Source organism: Nicotiana sylvestris, chromosome 12 (genome assembly GCF_000393655.2).
Source record: "Nicotiana sylvestris chromosome 12, ASM39365v2, whole genome shotgun sequence".
NCBI lineage: Eukaryota > Viridiplantae > Streptophyta > Magnoliopsida > Solanales > Solanaceae > Nicotiana > Nicotiana sylvestris.
The window spans coordinates 124224509-124240504 of record NC_091068.1 but is presented as its reverse complement, the minus strand read 5'-3'; the positions used below and the strand labels follow the sequence as shown (position 1 = coordinate 124240504).

Genomic DNA, 15996 nt, shown 5'->3' with positions numbered 1-15996 from the left:
GGTAACTAACTGCTTGAATTCTGGAATAACAACCAAACTTGTTAGTGATTAGAGTTTTAACAAAGTAAGCAACCACACATAGGAATGCAATGCACCTAGGCAATTAGTCATTTCTATCATGTATTTGCTCGGTTGGTTGTCATTCCGGCTTTTCCTAACCCTTCCCTTTTATTGTTACTCACGCCTATCTTTTATTCCCCTCCTTTTTATTTTATTCTTTTCTTTTGGTTGTGGTCGAATCCTATGAAGATTACCTACGTATTATGACCCCGCATGAATCAGACCGAGCATAGTTTTGGGGTACAAGTAACAAAACCCTTTTTTTGGGATGTTCGAATTTTCACAAAAACAACTATTTTGATTATAACGACTCAAACTAACAGACTTTGATAAAAGGAAAAACAAGCCAACATATTACAACAGAAGAAAATACAGGTTTGAAAACAAACTGACAGACTCCAATAGAAAGAAAATATATACTCAAGTGAAAATCACAAATACATCAGTGCCTCAACTGTTCCTAGGGTCCGCGGGACATCATTCGGTCTCGCCTCGGGCCGACGTGCTAAATCCCCTTGGAGGTGGTAGAGACTTTCCATTATCCGGTGAACAAAGGTCATCACAGTGGCGAAAAACATTGATCTAGTCATATCCTCACAACTACTGCACTTCATTGTGATGTAGTCGGCGATCTTTCTGACTCTCTCTCTTATGACACCTTTTTCTTGCAACAAACGCCCAATCTGCCGTGCCCTGGCTTCCAGAGTTTGTTCGGCTGCTTGATTTTGTTCTTGAAGTTGTTGCAAATCTCTTTCCAACTGTACCATTTCTGTATAACAATGTTTTCTTTCAGCCTTGAATTCTTTCGCCTGTTTGATCATTTTGTCCTCAATGGTGACGACTCTTTTCTTTAACCCCGCAACCTCATTATCGTACCTTTCTTTTAATTGTTTAACCGGGCGTGCTCGTTCCTCCGCAATTTTAGCCAATTGCTTTCGAGCCCTGGCTAGTTTACCTTCTGCTTTGTTCAGATCAAAACTATATTCACCCACTTTCTGCCTCAGGTTATCTATGAGATTTTCATCTTTGGCACTTCTGACAGGATTTTCTGCCGCTATTTTCATTCTCTGAATCTGGGCTCGAAGGGCCTTATTTTCTTTGGTTAGCCTTTTCTTTTCACCCTCATCCATCGCTGCTTGTAAGTTATTCTCGAATTGAAGGTCTTTGACTTGCTTTTCTAGCTTTCCTATTGTGGCCCTGTACTCATTTTTTTTGGCCAACCAAGCCCACGGTTCTTGCGATGCCTCAACGAATTCCTGAATGTGTGATTTTTTGGCCGGTCTTTCTGGTTCGGCCCTTGCAGTGTTCTTCTTTCTATACCAGGCAAGATAGGCGGGTGAGACCTCGCCTCTAGATAGGTCCCGAACTCGAGTGCTCGCCGTCAAATACTGGCACTCGTTCCAAATAGAACGAACTGTTTCTTCGTGAAATTGGCCGTCAGAGCTAATCTCAACCGTATAAATACTGAGATCTTCATCTGGATACATCACCTGACACCTTCCCAATTGTCTCATCACTCTGTAGGCAGCGTAAAGCTGAATACCTCGAAGACCCATTATGAGGAAGTAAGGACCAGTGGCGGGTATATACACAATTTCTTCAACAGGAAGCCAACCCAGTGTCCATTCTATTTGTCCCATAGTGATGGAGCGAAGGCGGGCTATCCATTCTCCAAACCCCTCCGGTAACTTGAACCCTGAAATCCTTGTGTCGAACTCTTCAATGCAACTTTTCTCTGCAGACCCATAACTCATATACTGAGGGTGGTGACACAGGTGTTCGATCGTCCACATTTGTAGTAGCAAATTGCATCCCTCGAAGAAATCTACCCCAGCTTTACAAGCTGTAAGAGCTCGGTATATCTCATATATTATCATAGGGGCAAGGGTGCTCTTGGCATTGGTAATTAAGACTTTGACGACTCCAGCCACCCGCAGATCGATATTCCCATCTTTCCAGGGAAACACCACAAGGCCTAAGAAAGCTACCATGAAAGCGAAACGTCTATGTTCATCCCATTTTGCTGGGTTCCCTTTGCTACAAACCCCACTTTCCAGATCGTTGAACCCTCCTATATGCTCGTACCTCCGGTATATAAAATGTAGAGTGGAAAAACCACCCTCCAACTCGGAATATGGGACTTCCTTGCTTATTTTTAACAAATCCATGAATTTGTGAGAGTTAACGGCTCTTGGAGCGATCAGATACTTATGCCTCAGACCTTCAGTACTTCCCATGTAACCTGTTATCTCTTCCAAGGTGGGTGTGAGTTCAAAATCCGAGAAATGCAAGACGTTGTGAGCCGGGTCCCAAAATGTGACCAACGCCTTTATGATGTCTCCCCTAGGCCTTATCTTCATCAACCCGGTGAGACCTCCCAAATGTAGATTGACCTTATCTTGCTCTGACTTGCCCAGATCTTCCCACCACATACGCAACTCCAAAGAGATTTTGTTCATAACTGTTACCAGCAAATTCTGACTCATGCTCATTCTGCATGTTTATTAGGGTGTTTAGGCAAAATTTAAGACTTATTTGACTCAAAAATAAAATTAACACACATTTTTTCAAAATAAAATAAAAACCCGGTTTTGCAAATACGGCCTTTCAGCACTTCGAGAACGAAAATTTTAAGGCTGTGTCGGCTAACCAGCCAAAACTTTGAAAAATGACCAAAGGTGGATGTTCTTGCAAAAGCAACCTTCCAGAGTCCTTTTGGGGACATTCGGCTATTTTTGACAAAAATGGCATCACTTTAATTATTTTCAAATGAAAAATAAACTTTTTGTTCTTTTTGGGCTATTATGCAAAAAGGGCAGTTGGACCGATGGGGGTTGCCTACGTATCCCACACCCGGTGAGAATCAAACTGGCGTAGTTCGGGCAATTTTGACAAAACAAAAAAAAACCTTTTTTTTCAAAATTTAGGCAGGGTCTCGGTATATTTTGGGACATAGGTTTTCAAAACAGGTAGTTACCTCCCTTAGCCCTCACACTGTTATTTTCTTTTCCAAACTCTTTCCTTTTATTAAAAAGTCGGTCAGCATGCAAATCCGAAGCAAATAAATGCACAAGTAGCAAGTAAGATGCATCAGGATGGTCTTTTTTGGGTACACCTGTCCTAGACGGACCCAACCCCTGTGTTGAGTCCCCAAAGTCAAATGCACATGATGCAGATAAGCGCTCCTACTAGGGATCCGGCATGAGGCTGAGTTATTATAGGTTTAAAACCTAGGTGTATTGTTCTAGACCTGGCTTACCTGAGCGGACAACTCGAGCCGAGGGAGGGCTGCGTACCGGTAACCAAAAGATTATCCGGCTTTGCAACTTGTCCGAACCTCGTTCTATTTAGGATATGACACTAACAGAAAGAAGTCACAACCAGCGTGCACTCCTCAGGAGAGAGAAGAGAGGGGTTTCGTAGCAGTTTATATATACAGTTCAAATAATATCAAAGCGGTAAAAAGTAATATTTAGCACATTAGACCCAAACATGTAACAAAATCAGATAAAGCCAAATATAACAATTTATCTAAGCTCGAATTCTGAACCCTAAACCAGAGATTCTGGGTTCGTCGTCCCCAGCAGAGTCGCCAGAGCTGTCACACCTCCTTTTTACCTGCACCCCCGAGGGTGTAAGAGAGTTTTTTCCAATTTAAGTGACAATCGAAATGAGATGATATTTATTAAAATTCAGAGTCGCCACTTGGGATAATTTATGGTGTCCCAAGTCACCAGTTTAAAATCCCGAATCGAGGAAAAAAATGACTTTGTTTAACAGTTCGAGAACCAGAAATTCGGGTAAGGAATTCTGTTAACCCGAGAGAAGGTGTTAGGCATTCCCGAGTTCCGTGGTTCTAGCACGGTCGCTAAACTGTTATCAATGGTTCAATTATCTGATTTTAAAACCATTATAAACCTATGTGTATTTTTACTTAAAACCGCTTTTATTTAATTAATTAAAGGAAGATTGCAACACATAAATACACCCGCAGTTCGCAACACATTTCAGCTAACGTTGAGATTTGGATTTGGGTCATATAAGTGCGCACCCAAGTTTAGGAAGGTAAATTATTAAATAGCGCGCCTAAAGCAACTACGCATTAGCAACTGTGTGAGGACCATGGAAATTCAACTAGGTGGCACGCCTCGAATTCTAAGGATCAAAACAAGATTAATTAAATGAGGGCCATACAATTGTCATTTTTGTTTGGCATGGCGCACCTCAATTCTAATTTTAAAAAAATTAAATTATATTTAGAAGGGCCATGAACTATTTATGTTGTCTACTATAGCACATCTCCAAAAAGTCAAGCTAATTAATAAAACTCAAGGAATTCAAAACGCCTTTTATGCCAAGTTTGAACTTACGCTGTAAGAACAAATAATTAAAAGTCCAATCATCTTTCAAACCTGGGCCCAAAAAGGAGCTCAATTGCTTATTGCGCATGCTACTGAATCAATGATTTTTGATGACTTAAACTAAATGACACATGCAGCCCAACATTAAAAATGTAGGCAGCTGTAGTGCTGGGACTCAGGATAGAACCCCTGCGAGAACTCAAGACTGCACATAGCCCTTTAGAATTAAATATTGATCCCATGAAGCACACATGATAGCAAGAATTGTTGTTGTCTATTTCCAAATGATTTCAAGGTTTTGGGCCCAAATTAAACCCAAATCTAACAAGGTAAGAGGAGATGTTAACGTGTGGATCCTAGATCGAGTCCCTGCGAGCTCAAATTAATCCAATTATAGAAATTGGATCCCAAACTTATTATGCTAATTTAAGATGCTCTTCAATTAATACCAACAGTCCCGTCTTTGAATTTTTGATTACCTAAACGGGGAACAATAAAAAAAACTGATTTGTAGGAAAATTAAAACAAACTGATAGATAAATCAAATTATATTTATCATGAATACATGACTGAACCTCACACGTTAACCAATTCTGTATTTAACAATATACCAAAATACTTTAAATATAATAGAATATACATCATTCACTTTCACCTCTAACTTATAATTATCATAATAGCTGTTCTAATACAAATTCACCTACAAACAAGAGCACCTATTTCAACCAAAATTAGAGCGAAAACTAAGGTGTTTGAAGAAGTATGTTGCTGCATTACCTTGACAGTTCCAAAATACCATATCCTTAGCTAACATGGTTTAATCACAACACTTTGCTAAGGGTCAATATTTTTATCAAGTTCCTTGCCTCAACAGTCCAAAACCAACTATAACAACAATAACTTCAGAAGCAAGTAAAATTATCGCAAAGGCTATACTAACTTCAACAGAGGCAAGTTGACTAATAGCTCCCATGTGAGCATACAACATGTCAATTAACTAAAAAAAATGAAACTAAACTAATAGATTTGAATGTTCAGAAGCCACATTTGGAACTCTGGATTTCATTTCATTTCAATATCAAAACCTCATGTGAGATAAATCTAGGAACATGTACCTGGAATATGAAATGTAGGAAAGCAAATGAATATCAGTAACCAAACAGCACAGCAGTAGAAACTCAGCAACCAACAAAACCAATTTGAACAGAAAATTTATGTGCAGCAAGCCCAGAAAAGTTTGATCGAACAGTGAACTTCAACATATCAAACCAGACTTTCACAAACCCATCTCAAACTATTTTTAACCCCAGATGATTTAAATGTTCTTTCGGAGATTGAAAAGTAACAAAAAATGTACAAATGATCAATGAAATAGTAAAACAGTACAGCCTTTTCTTTCAGAGATTGAAAAGTAACAAAAAATGTACAAATGATCAATGAAATAGTAAAACAGTACAGCCTTTTAATTTTTCAGATTATTTCTCTTCAATCTCCTCTGTTTATTTTCTCTCTGGATTTCTATCTCTCTTCTTTTCTCCTCACTCCTTTTTTCAAAGTATTCAGCACTCAGTCCTGTATATGAACTCAGTGCCTATCCCTCTCAGAATGTTCTCTTTTTTTCCTCCTCTTAACTCTCTGTATTCTTCAGCCTTTTATAGGCATTCAATTAATGCAATCCCCATTACGAGTGTCCCTTCTCTTATTTTAATTATCCCCACTAACTTATTTTCTCTAAATTAATCAATTAGTGTAATTCCCATTATCAATTTCAGCTTTTTATTTCTTAATTGTCTCCACTAGCCTAGTGCCTTTAATTAATTCAGTAGTGCAATTTATACCCTATCACTATTGAGAAGCTTCCTAAGTTAGATAAACAATTGAATCAAACTTACACTAATCAATTCTTATCAACAAGAAATTATCAGATTAATGTTAGTTAAATCGACTAAATGATTAACAAGATATGACTGATAATACCATTAAGGAAACAAATAACATATTCACAATCAACAAAATCCCATGGACGGAAGCTATTTTAAACCTACGGATTGGTCGAGTTTTAATTGAAATCGACCAGAAAAAAAAAGAGATGAGGAAAGATGAACAACAGAATATTACTAATCGAGAATAAATAATAAACTCTGAAAACTTATCGGCCAGGATCGAACTTGGAATTGGCACTCTGAATCAACCCAAAATAATACCAAACTTTTGTTCTTGGTGGAGAACAAACAAGCGTCATTATTTTGTGATGAAACAGGCTTGAATAAGCCCAGAAATCCAGCCAAATGATCTTTCATGCACTGGTCAACATTTAGGGTTCTAAGGCTCGAACTCAGATTCGATATTCGAAGAGTTGTAGGCGGATTCGAAGGAAACTGAGCGGGTATTTGGGTTGAGGGGGGTCTGGGGGTTTTGGGGTGTAAATTTGGGGGTGCTTAGGTAAGTTAGGGTTCGGGGTCAGATCTTTGATCTGAGATTCGAAGGATTCTAGGGATGTTCGAGGGAAACTAGTTTGGGATTTGGAAAGAGGAGACGGAGGGGATTGTATGGTGTATTTTTGGGGTTGTTTGGTGGTTGTCTGCCGCCGTGGACGATTTCCGGCGGGCGAAAAGCGGCGGAGTGAGGCGGTGATTTTGTTGTTCTCTGAAGATGGACGAGAGATAGGAGGGGGGTTCTGAGGGTAGGGTCAAATGGGTTAGGGGTATACTAAAGGGGTAATTAGATTAGGGTCGTTGGATGATGAGAATCCAACGGCCATGATTGATTTTTTAATGAAACGGGGTCGTTTGGTGTAGCAACTGGGGCGGACCGGGTTGGGGAAGACGGGTTGGGTCGGGTAACGGGTGAAGCTCGGGACTGTTCGATCAAAGGAGATCGACGGTCCTGATCAAAACTTATCCAAACGACGTCGTTTAGGTGGCAACGGGGCTGGACCGGGTTGGGACGGGTTTGGGCTGGACTGGGGCGGGTTTCAGGTGTATTTGATTGGGCCTCTTGAATTAAATTGAATTTGGCCCAAATTTGATTTCCTTCTCTTTAATTCTTTTTCTTTTCTTTTCTCTTTTTTTTTTAAAAAATTAAAACTAAAATTCTAAATTAAATTATAAAACCAAATCATCCTATCAAAACTACTAATTAATTCTAAATAATAATTATCCCAAATATTATTTACCAAATCAAAAAGAAAATCACGAAATTTCGACATTAAACACTAAAAATGCAAAATACGTTATTTTTGAATTTTTTCATTTTTGTAAAACAACAATTCACTTAATTAATCTAAAAAATGTAAAATTAAATCCTAAATGCATATACTATATTTTTGTATTTTTAATGCATTAAACATGTACACAAACATATGCAAATAATCAGGACAATAGCATAATAATTCCTAAAAATAACACATAATTAAAGTAAAGACCTAATTTTGGGAATTCTTTTGGAGTAATTTGTATAAGGCAAAAATCATGTGCTCACACCATGCACCTCTGCTTGCCGTGCTATTGTGGTTAAAACAGTTGGCATGTCAAATTGCTCATCATTTTTGTTGTCCTCCTTCCCCGACTCTACAACTCTAATTCTAATATTAGAACCACAAATTTAATTCGTTGCAGCGGATCTAAACTTATGTAGTATAACTATAAATTTGTTTTAAAATTATTCAATTATATAAATTGTTCAAGGCTTCAAGTTTATGTTGTGTCCACGTAACTATATGCTCATGTATAGACCCATTGAATTTGATTTATCAGTGCATAAGCAGCCACTAATGATTGCATTATAATAGATTGTCTACATCACACCCCTTGAGGTACGACCCTTCTCCGAACTCTGCATGAATACTGAATGGCTAGTGCACCATGCTACCCTTTTAGTATATAGGGTTGGCCAAGATTCTTTAGACATGTAAGTCAACATACCTTGCAGTGTTATCAAAGGCGGGGAAAAAAAACTCTAAGGTTTGTTGGAGCTTTAAGCGCAAATAAAGCGTGGACTTTAATGAAGAAAGGCGCAAATGAAGTCTAAGACTAATAACTACAAGCATGAATACCAAATATATGAACAAAAAAATTGAAGAAAATTTACGATAAAGTGAAATATCAATTGTTTAGTGTCACCGCTTCAGGAATATGCTCATTGGCAAGGAAAAGCTTTAGAACCTTGATGACAATACTAAAGCGCCCGCTAAACGATGCGAAGCGCTCAACATGTTCTGATCCTCGCTTGCGCGCCTTTGATAACATCGGACCCTTGGGAGATTATGCCTTCATTATGCAACTGAGATTAAGCTTTAATTATGATGAAGAAGAAAATATGAATGGCCCCAATTTCTTGCGAGTTGTCAATTTAGGGACCATTTTGAAATCTATCAAGTATAGCAATATCTAGGCAAAGTAGTTAGCTATTATGGCTATATTAGGGTTTTTGTCATGACTCTATTTCCAACCAGAATCCAGGAAACTTGCTCGGTTGTCTCCGTACCCCAGATAGCTCTGCCACTAGTAAGTAGTAGTAACTCTTAGATTGAGTTTCTTGACTTTAAAATTTTCTAGATACATAAAACTTAAAAACAAAGTCTTATAGATATAGCACACTAGCCTGATTGGTTGATATTGTAATTAAAATTGAAGGATTGTGTGGGGATAAATCATAAACAGAGCAGAACAAACATTTGGAACATGGTGAAGGACCACAATATGGATGGCACACTTACATGACAAGCCTGCAATTCTTGCTTAGAGTCAGTCCAGAATTTCTGAGTCATCTGTTTCCTTGCTAGAGCCAATCGATGTGTATAAATGCAAAGGTACAATATAGTGTACCGTTAATGAATCCACCTTTCTTTTTTACTTTTGTATTAACCATAGTCTGTCCCGATAGCGAGTTTAAGGAGAGGGAGAGGTAGGCTAAGAAGGACTGGGAAGAGGTAATTAGATAAGACATGACTATCCTCAACTTACCGAGGAGATAACCCTCGATAGGAGAGTGTGGAGGTTAAAAATTAGGGTAGAAGATTAGTGGTCAAGCGTCTTTCTTGTCCATTCTAGTAGTCAATTCAGGGACCATTGTGAAATCTATCAAATGTACCACGATATCTGATGTTGTTTCTGCCTCGATTTTATTCTTACCCTGATGTTGTTACTACTCCCTTTTCCTTCTTTATTATTGCATTTCTCGTACTTAACCGTTGTGCTTATGCTTGCCTGAGCCGGGTGATAAATGATGAAAAATGCATGTTTTTAAGTATGTTTGCATATTATTTCTTATGTGAGTTGCGGGAGATTACATGTTTATAAACATATAATATGTCCATTACATGTTTATTGTGTGTAGGAATGAATTTGGATGGAAGTTGGCGAGAATTGGATGATTTAATGCAAATAGAGTAGAGATGCCAGACTTGGGAGCGTGCCACAATTAGTGCATTGCATGAAAGTAGACGCGAAATGGCCTGGAGAATGAACAAAAAAAGTTGCACTATGGTGGTTGGCACTGGACCTGGCACGCAAAAGAACAAAGAAGAAGAAAAAGTAGCTGGGAGCGTGCTAGAAGTCGCGCGTTGCACCAACTTTAGCACGCGACTTGGTGTGTTCTTTTCGAATTATGAGATATCAAGGACGCCCCACATCCACCCTAATTGATATAAATACATCATAAAACGTCCTTTTGAGGGGGAGACACTACTGTAGAGTTAGACAACACCCAAAGAGGCAAGAATACGCTGGGAGCCAGAAGGAAGATTCAACCACGAGTTTTTCCTTTCTTCTTCCTATTTTTCATCGTTGGTTATGACTTTTAGCATTGTAGTTTTACATACTATTATGAGTAGCTAATTTATTATCTAGAGTTTTGATGGAATCTCTTGGAGGATGAGTTCCTGTTATATTTTAATATAATTTACCCTTTGGATTTATCTACTTGTTCAACTTTCGTGCTCATTTCAGGTGATTGAATGACCATCGATTGACTATGCCTATTTAGTATGTGTTGCTTGAGACAACAACAACAACAACATCCCAGTATAATCTCACAAGTGGGGTCTGGGGAGGGTAATATATACGCAGACCTTACCCCTACCCCGAGGGGCAGAGAGGTTGTTTCCTATGTGTTGCTTGAGAAAGGATATATATTTAGGTGGTTGTTGAACAACGTCACTCCTAAGGTATATGAGAAATCAATATGGTGGGTTTAAAAGCGAGATTAGAGATAACGAAGCTTTGACGTGATCCTAGTGAGCGGTGAAAAAGTGCGAGCTAGCGTAGTTTGAGAGAATATTACTAGTACATTATTGTAGTTGCTCGAGAGAGAATTACGAGAAGTCGAGTGCTGATGATCAGTAGAGAATAATTAGGCGAAATTATAGAAGACATAACATGAAGGACTCCGATAATTGGGGAAATCATAACTCTAGACCTCCTTAATTTAATCTTCAATCCTTAGTATCTGTATTTGTTAATTTACTACTTTAATTTGTTAATTATTTAGTTAGACATAAGAGTGTTAATCTTTATAACTTAGGAATTGTTCGAGTTTGCCTTCTGAGTGATAGTAAACAGTTATAGCGAAACCTTAGTTCTCTGTGGGATTCGACTCTGGACTCTTAGACCGAATTATATTTGCAGCGACCGCTTATCCTTTTTAGGACTAGAGTTGGGCATGATCACCGGGGATCTATCGAAAACCACCTCTCTACCAACATAAAGTAGAGGTAAGATCTGCATTTACACTACCCTCCCCAGACCCCATTTATGGAATTATACTGGATATGTTATTGTTGGTTAGTCTGTCCCAAAAGTTCGACTACTAACTTAAGGGTCAATTGATTTTGTGGACCAATGAAAATTTCTTTCAAAAAACTTATGTCTAATCTCTCAAGAGATCTTTATTCTTACAAATAAGAAATATTTGCAAGATCATTTTCTTCTATTCAACTTATGTAAAGAGTGGATCATTTCTTCTATTCAACTTATATAAAGCGTTACTTCCTTTGTTCCAATTTATGTGGCAATATTTCTTTTTTAGTCTGTTCCAAAAAGAATGACAACTTTTCTAAATTTGGAAAGAATTTAACTTAAACTTCCCCTTTTACTCTTAATAAGAAATTTTTATAGTCACACAAATATCTATGATATATATTAGACCAAAAGCTTTAAAAGTTTCTTTATTTCTTTAACTCTGTGCTAATTCAAGCTTTGCCACATGAAGGGAGTATGTTAGAACCATTTCCTCTTAACTTGGAGCATGTACTTCTTGAAATTGGCCATCTTAGACAAAATGCTAGGCAACACAAAAAGTGGAAGAAAGAAAAGCTCAAAGAAATCTAATTCAAGAGACGTAGTGTAAACCATAGAACTAAGAAAGACCAAATTGAATTGCAATCAGAATCAGAGTTTCTCTCTCTTTCTACCATTATACTTGTAATATCTGCTTATGCACTTTCAAACTAATCATCAAGCTAAAAAATTTGTTTCACCTTAATGTGAGAGTCAGCTCAAGATTTTCTTTAATTGATCTTCTTAAACAACAAGAACGACGACCCAATAAAATCTCACAAGTGGGGTCTGAGGAGGGTAGTGTGTATGCAGAGAGGCTGTTTCAAATTGATCTTCTTAAACATGTTCTCTAAAGGGGAATTCTAATCAACAGATTGATCTTTGCTTTTAGTCCACAAATACAAGGACAAGAAGAAATCAGGGCACTATTTTATAACACAGGGACCTCCTAATACATCCACTAGACTGAACAGTATCGCTTAACTAACTTGAAAGAGATGTCCAAACCAACTACACATCAAAAGATTGAGATGTGAAGACAAAAGCAAAAGAATCCACAGTTTTTGAGACTTGTTATAGTTACAAACCTGTTTACAGGGTTTTTCCCTTTAAGACCTAAAATTAGACAATGATCATCCCTCAGAGACAAAAATGATCAGACAACATACGCAGAAAAAGAACAAGAAGATGAAATACAATCAAACACCAACACCCATATATAAATAGAAATTTCACTTTCTTAGAATATTAAGATATATCACACAAGCCTAATTAGTCAGGGGAAGTTTTACTGGTTATTCAGCGTATTGTTTCTATGCTCTTGCTCAGCTCCTCCAACTTCTTCAGTCGCAGTTTCTCGCTTTCACCCACCAACTGCACGTACATTGAACACACAAGATTCAGTGAGCTTCTGCAAATCAAATATGTTGAGACAAGTTCCAAATACAAACTGGTTTTAAATTATAAACTCATGCTCACCTCCATCAATCTTGTTATTAGCTGTACTTTTTCCTTGTGCTTTTCATTGAACGCCTCAAGAGCTTCTTTGTACTCTTTTTCCTGCATTCACAGATCCAAAAAGTCTCGTTAATGAGCTTCATGGATAAGTTAACACTTCAACCACATATTGGGATTAACTAACTCTAAGGGGTCGTTTGGTACATGGGATAAGGATAATAATCCCGGGATAGAATTTGGGATCAACTTTATCCCATGTTTGGTTTGGGGTATTAGCTAATCCCGGGATAACTTTTACACTAAAATGGTGGGATTAGCTTCCATATAAAAGGTGGGATACTAATCCCGTGGGATATCCCACCATTGTACCAAACGACCCCCAAGGGTTATTATTACTAGGATTGTACTTATTATATGATATACAATCTAATGAAGGGGAAAAAACAAAGAAAAAACAAGAAAATAGAGGCATATATATTTCACCTTCTTCTGGCAGGTCTGTCCCAGGGGTTTTAACTCTTTGTTGACAGCATCAATCTTCTTCCGAACGATTTGAACATCTTTCTTCTTTGGATCAGCTAATGCTTCTAGCTCCTGATAATTAAGTTGAATTTAAATAAGGCATAAGTTGGATGGAAACTGAGATAAATCTTGATTTTAACCTTCTCAAATACTTCAATTTCCAAAACTCATACTCATTTTCAACTATTAAATGGCAAAAACAATAGCAAAGCATAAAACCCTCATTGAAAACGACCAATTTTGACAGATCAGAGATCTTTTAGCTTCAGGATAATTCCAACCCCCCCCCCCACCTCCTTCCTGTTTCATCCTCAATAAACCTTTTTTTAATAACAACCAAAAAAGGAGGAAAAACCATAAAGCAAATAGAAAAGAATAGAGAAATTTGTATTTCTTTTTTAGCTGGTCAAAAGGTTGAGCCCAATTTCAAGATGGTGATAAGATAATCTGGCATAACTTAATCTATCTTGAATTATCCATTAACCCTAATTAAAAATTAAAACTAACTTTATAAAAATATGCAAACCCAAATCTGTGTTCATAACGTAGCAGTAGTAGTCTAAAGATGTTCTACTGTCAAGGTCCAAAATGGAAACCCCTACCTAAAAGCAAAAAATCAAAAGAAAAACCAACACATATGTGTATTTCCAAAAAATGCACAAGATCTCACCAAAAAAAAATCAACTTTAAAAATTAAATTCCAGTATTACGTTAAAACCCCAACAAGAAAATTAGCATTAATGTTGAGAAAAAGGAACTGGTAAAAAACAAACAAAAGAGAAAATAAGGAAGAAAAAGGAGAGATACCTCACGAATAATGGCTAAACGCCGAGTTTCTTCTTCGACCCGACCCAACTGAGCTTGAACTCTTTCTTTGACTTCCATTTTCTTTTTCTCAATTTCTTCTTCTTTAGCTTTGAAAGTAGAAAGAGCAGACCTAGACATCTCTTCATCTTCTTTAGTTAAAGCCCCATTAAAACTCAAAGACCCCGAAATTTGACCTGATTGCATCAGTGTTTGTAGCTGTTCACTTCCTTGCTTTTGATTTGGCATTTCTTCTTGTTTTCTTCAACTTCACTACAACAACAAAAAGAAAAACCCCTTCTTCTTCTTCTTCAATTTTTTTCACTTTATCTTTTGCTTTTTTCTGCTTGGGTATGAATGAAATGGACCCTTTTGTTTACTGTTGTAGGTGCTTATGAACAAAGGGCAACAGGCCTTTATTGTAAAAAGTTATCAACAGCACACTGCTAAAGTTTTGTTTAGTATTTTTAGGACCCACTAAAGGGGTGTAAAAGAGAAATACTTGAAAATATGTGGGGGGGGGTTTGTAAATAGTTCTCTGGATGGTACTGTAAAAGACTAACAGTGAAATGACCCAACCACTACCCACTCATAAAAAGAACATGGATTTTTATGTCTATTCAATTTCAAAGCTTGTCTCCACTCTCCACTAGAAGTGATGGAAAAACTTGGAAAAGTAATGGTAAAGATTTGTTTTATACAACACTATTATTACTTGAAGAATTGAATAAATTTTTCATTTTGATTATAACTTTTCCAAATATTAATTATCAAAAATTCTTATTAATATTCGATTAAAAGACAGTTCGGTGTACAAAGCCTTATGTGTTCATGCAGGGTTCGAGAAAAGATCACACTCCAAGGGATATGATATAGGCAGTTTACCCTGAGTCACATGACTGTTGATTTTGTATTAAAAAATAATTTAATTTTAAACTTCTTGTTTACTCTTTGTGAGATAATTTATAGTCATATATATATATATATATATATATATATATATATATATATATATATATATATATATATATATATATAAATTTAAATCATAAATTTTAAAAGTTTGTACTTCTTTTTTAAACTTCATATTGAGCCAAACAATATTACATAAAATAAAACGGAGAGAATAGTATATTACGTAACTTGTAAGGAAGCAAATTATATTTCGAGGAAATTAAAAAATTAAGGTCCAAATTCATACTAAAAGTTAGTCGCTTTGACCCTTATATTTCGAACCCGGTCAATTTTTAACCAACAAAAGTAGTTTTAGATAAGACAAAGATCATCTCGTTTTTGTTGCTCAAGTCCCTTTATCCATCGGGAAATTCGTTCTCGTTATGTGTCTTGTATTGGATATATACAAGCTACATGTCCAAGTTTCATGTACAAATATGTCAAAACAACAAATCTAAGACTTCGTTACACCCAAAAATTATTATCTCCTCCGTTTCAAATTATTGGTTATGTTTCTTCTTAAGAGTCAAATATATGAATTTTGATCCAACATTTTAAAATAAGTTTTTTATCATATTTAAATGAAAAAATTATAGCTTTTCATATATGTTACAAATATCTATATTTTAGTTTTAAAATAGTGTGTTGATCTGATTCAATCTAACTTCGAATATTAGTCAACTTGATTCTCTAGAAACAAAATATGACAATTAATTTGGAAACAAAAAAGTAATTATTATTCCTATCTAACCTTTTAAGCAGTTTCTATAAATATTAATTCGTTTTCATAAAGAAAAAATGATAGTAATTAATTTTACGTTTACTTTAGATGTGGTGTTCCGCATTTTTTTTTCTTTTTTTCCCTCCCCTTTGATACCCTTTATTGGAGGGGTTAATTTCACTTATGGTCATTCAACTATCTTTCAATTTCACTAAAGTCACTCAACTATTTTTTGTTACTTAAAAGTAAATAAACTTTATCATTGTCACTTAAAAGTCATTTTGGCTCAAAACCCTACCATAAATATGACATGGCATAAATTTTAATGAGAAAAATCTAA

General features: G+C 36.5%; 1 protein-coding gene and 1 long non-coding RNA gene across 2 annotated transcripts; one reads left to right on the top strand and one right to left on the bottom strand.

Annotated features, from left to right (window-relative positions):
* Positions 1–9129: 9129 nt before the first annotated feature.
* On the top strand, positions 9130–10338 carry LOC138884325 (uncharacterized). Its single transcript, XR_011404493.1, has 2 exons — positions 9130–9231; positions 9759–10338. It is a non-coding gene; the product is annotated as an uncharacterized lncRNA (long non-coding RNA).
* Positions 10339–12231: 1893 nt separating this feature from the next.
* Positions 12232–14481, bottom strand: LOC104249548 (uncharacterized). Its single transcript, XM_009805987.2, has 4 exons — positions 13985–14481; positions 13139–13249; positions 12677–12757; positions 12232–12571 (listed from the first exon to the last, which is right to left on the bottom strand). Exons 1-4 carry the CDS (start codon positions 14228–14230, stop codon positions 12497–12499), a joined length of 513 nt encoding a protein of 170 aa, XP_009804289.1. The 5' UTR covers positions 14231–14481; the 3' UTR covers positions 12232–12496.
* Positions 14482–15996: the final 1515 nt, after the last annotated feature.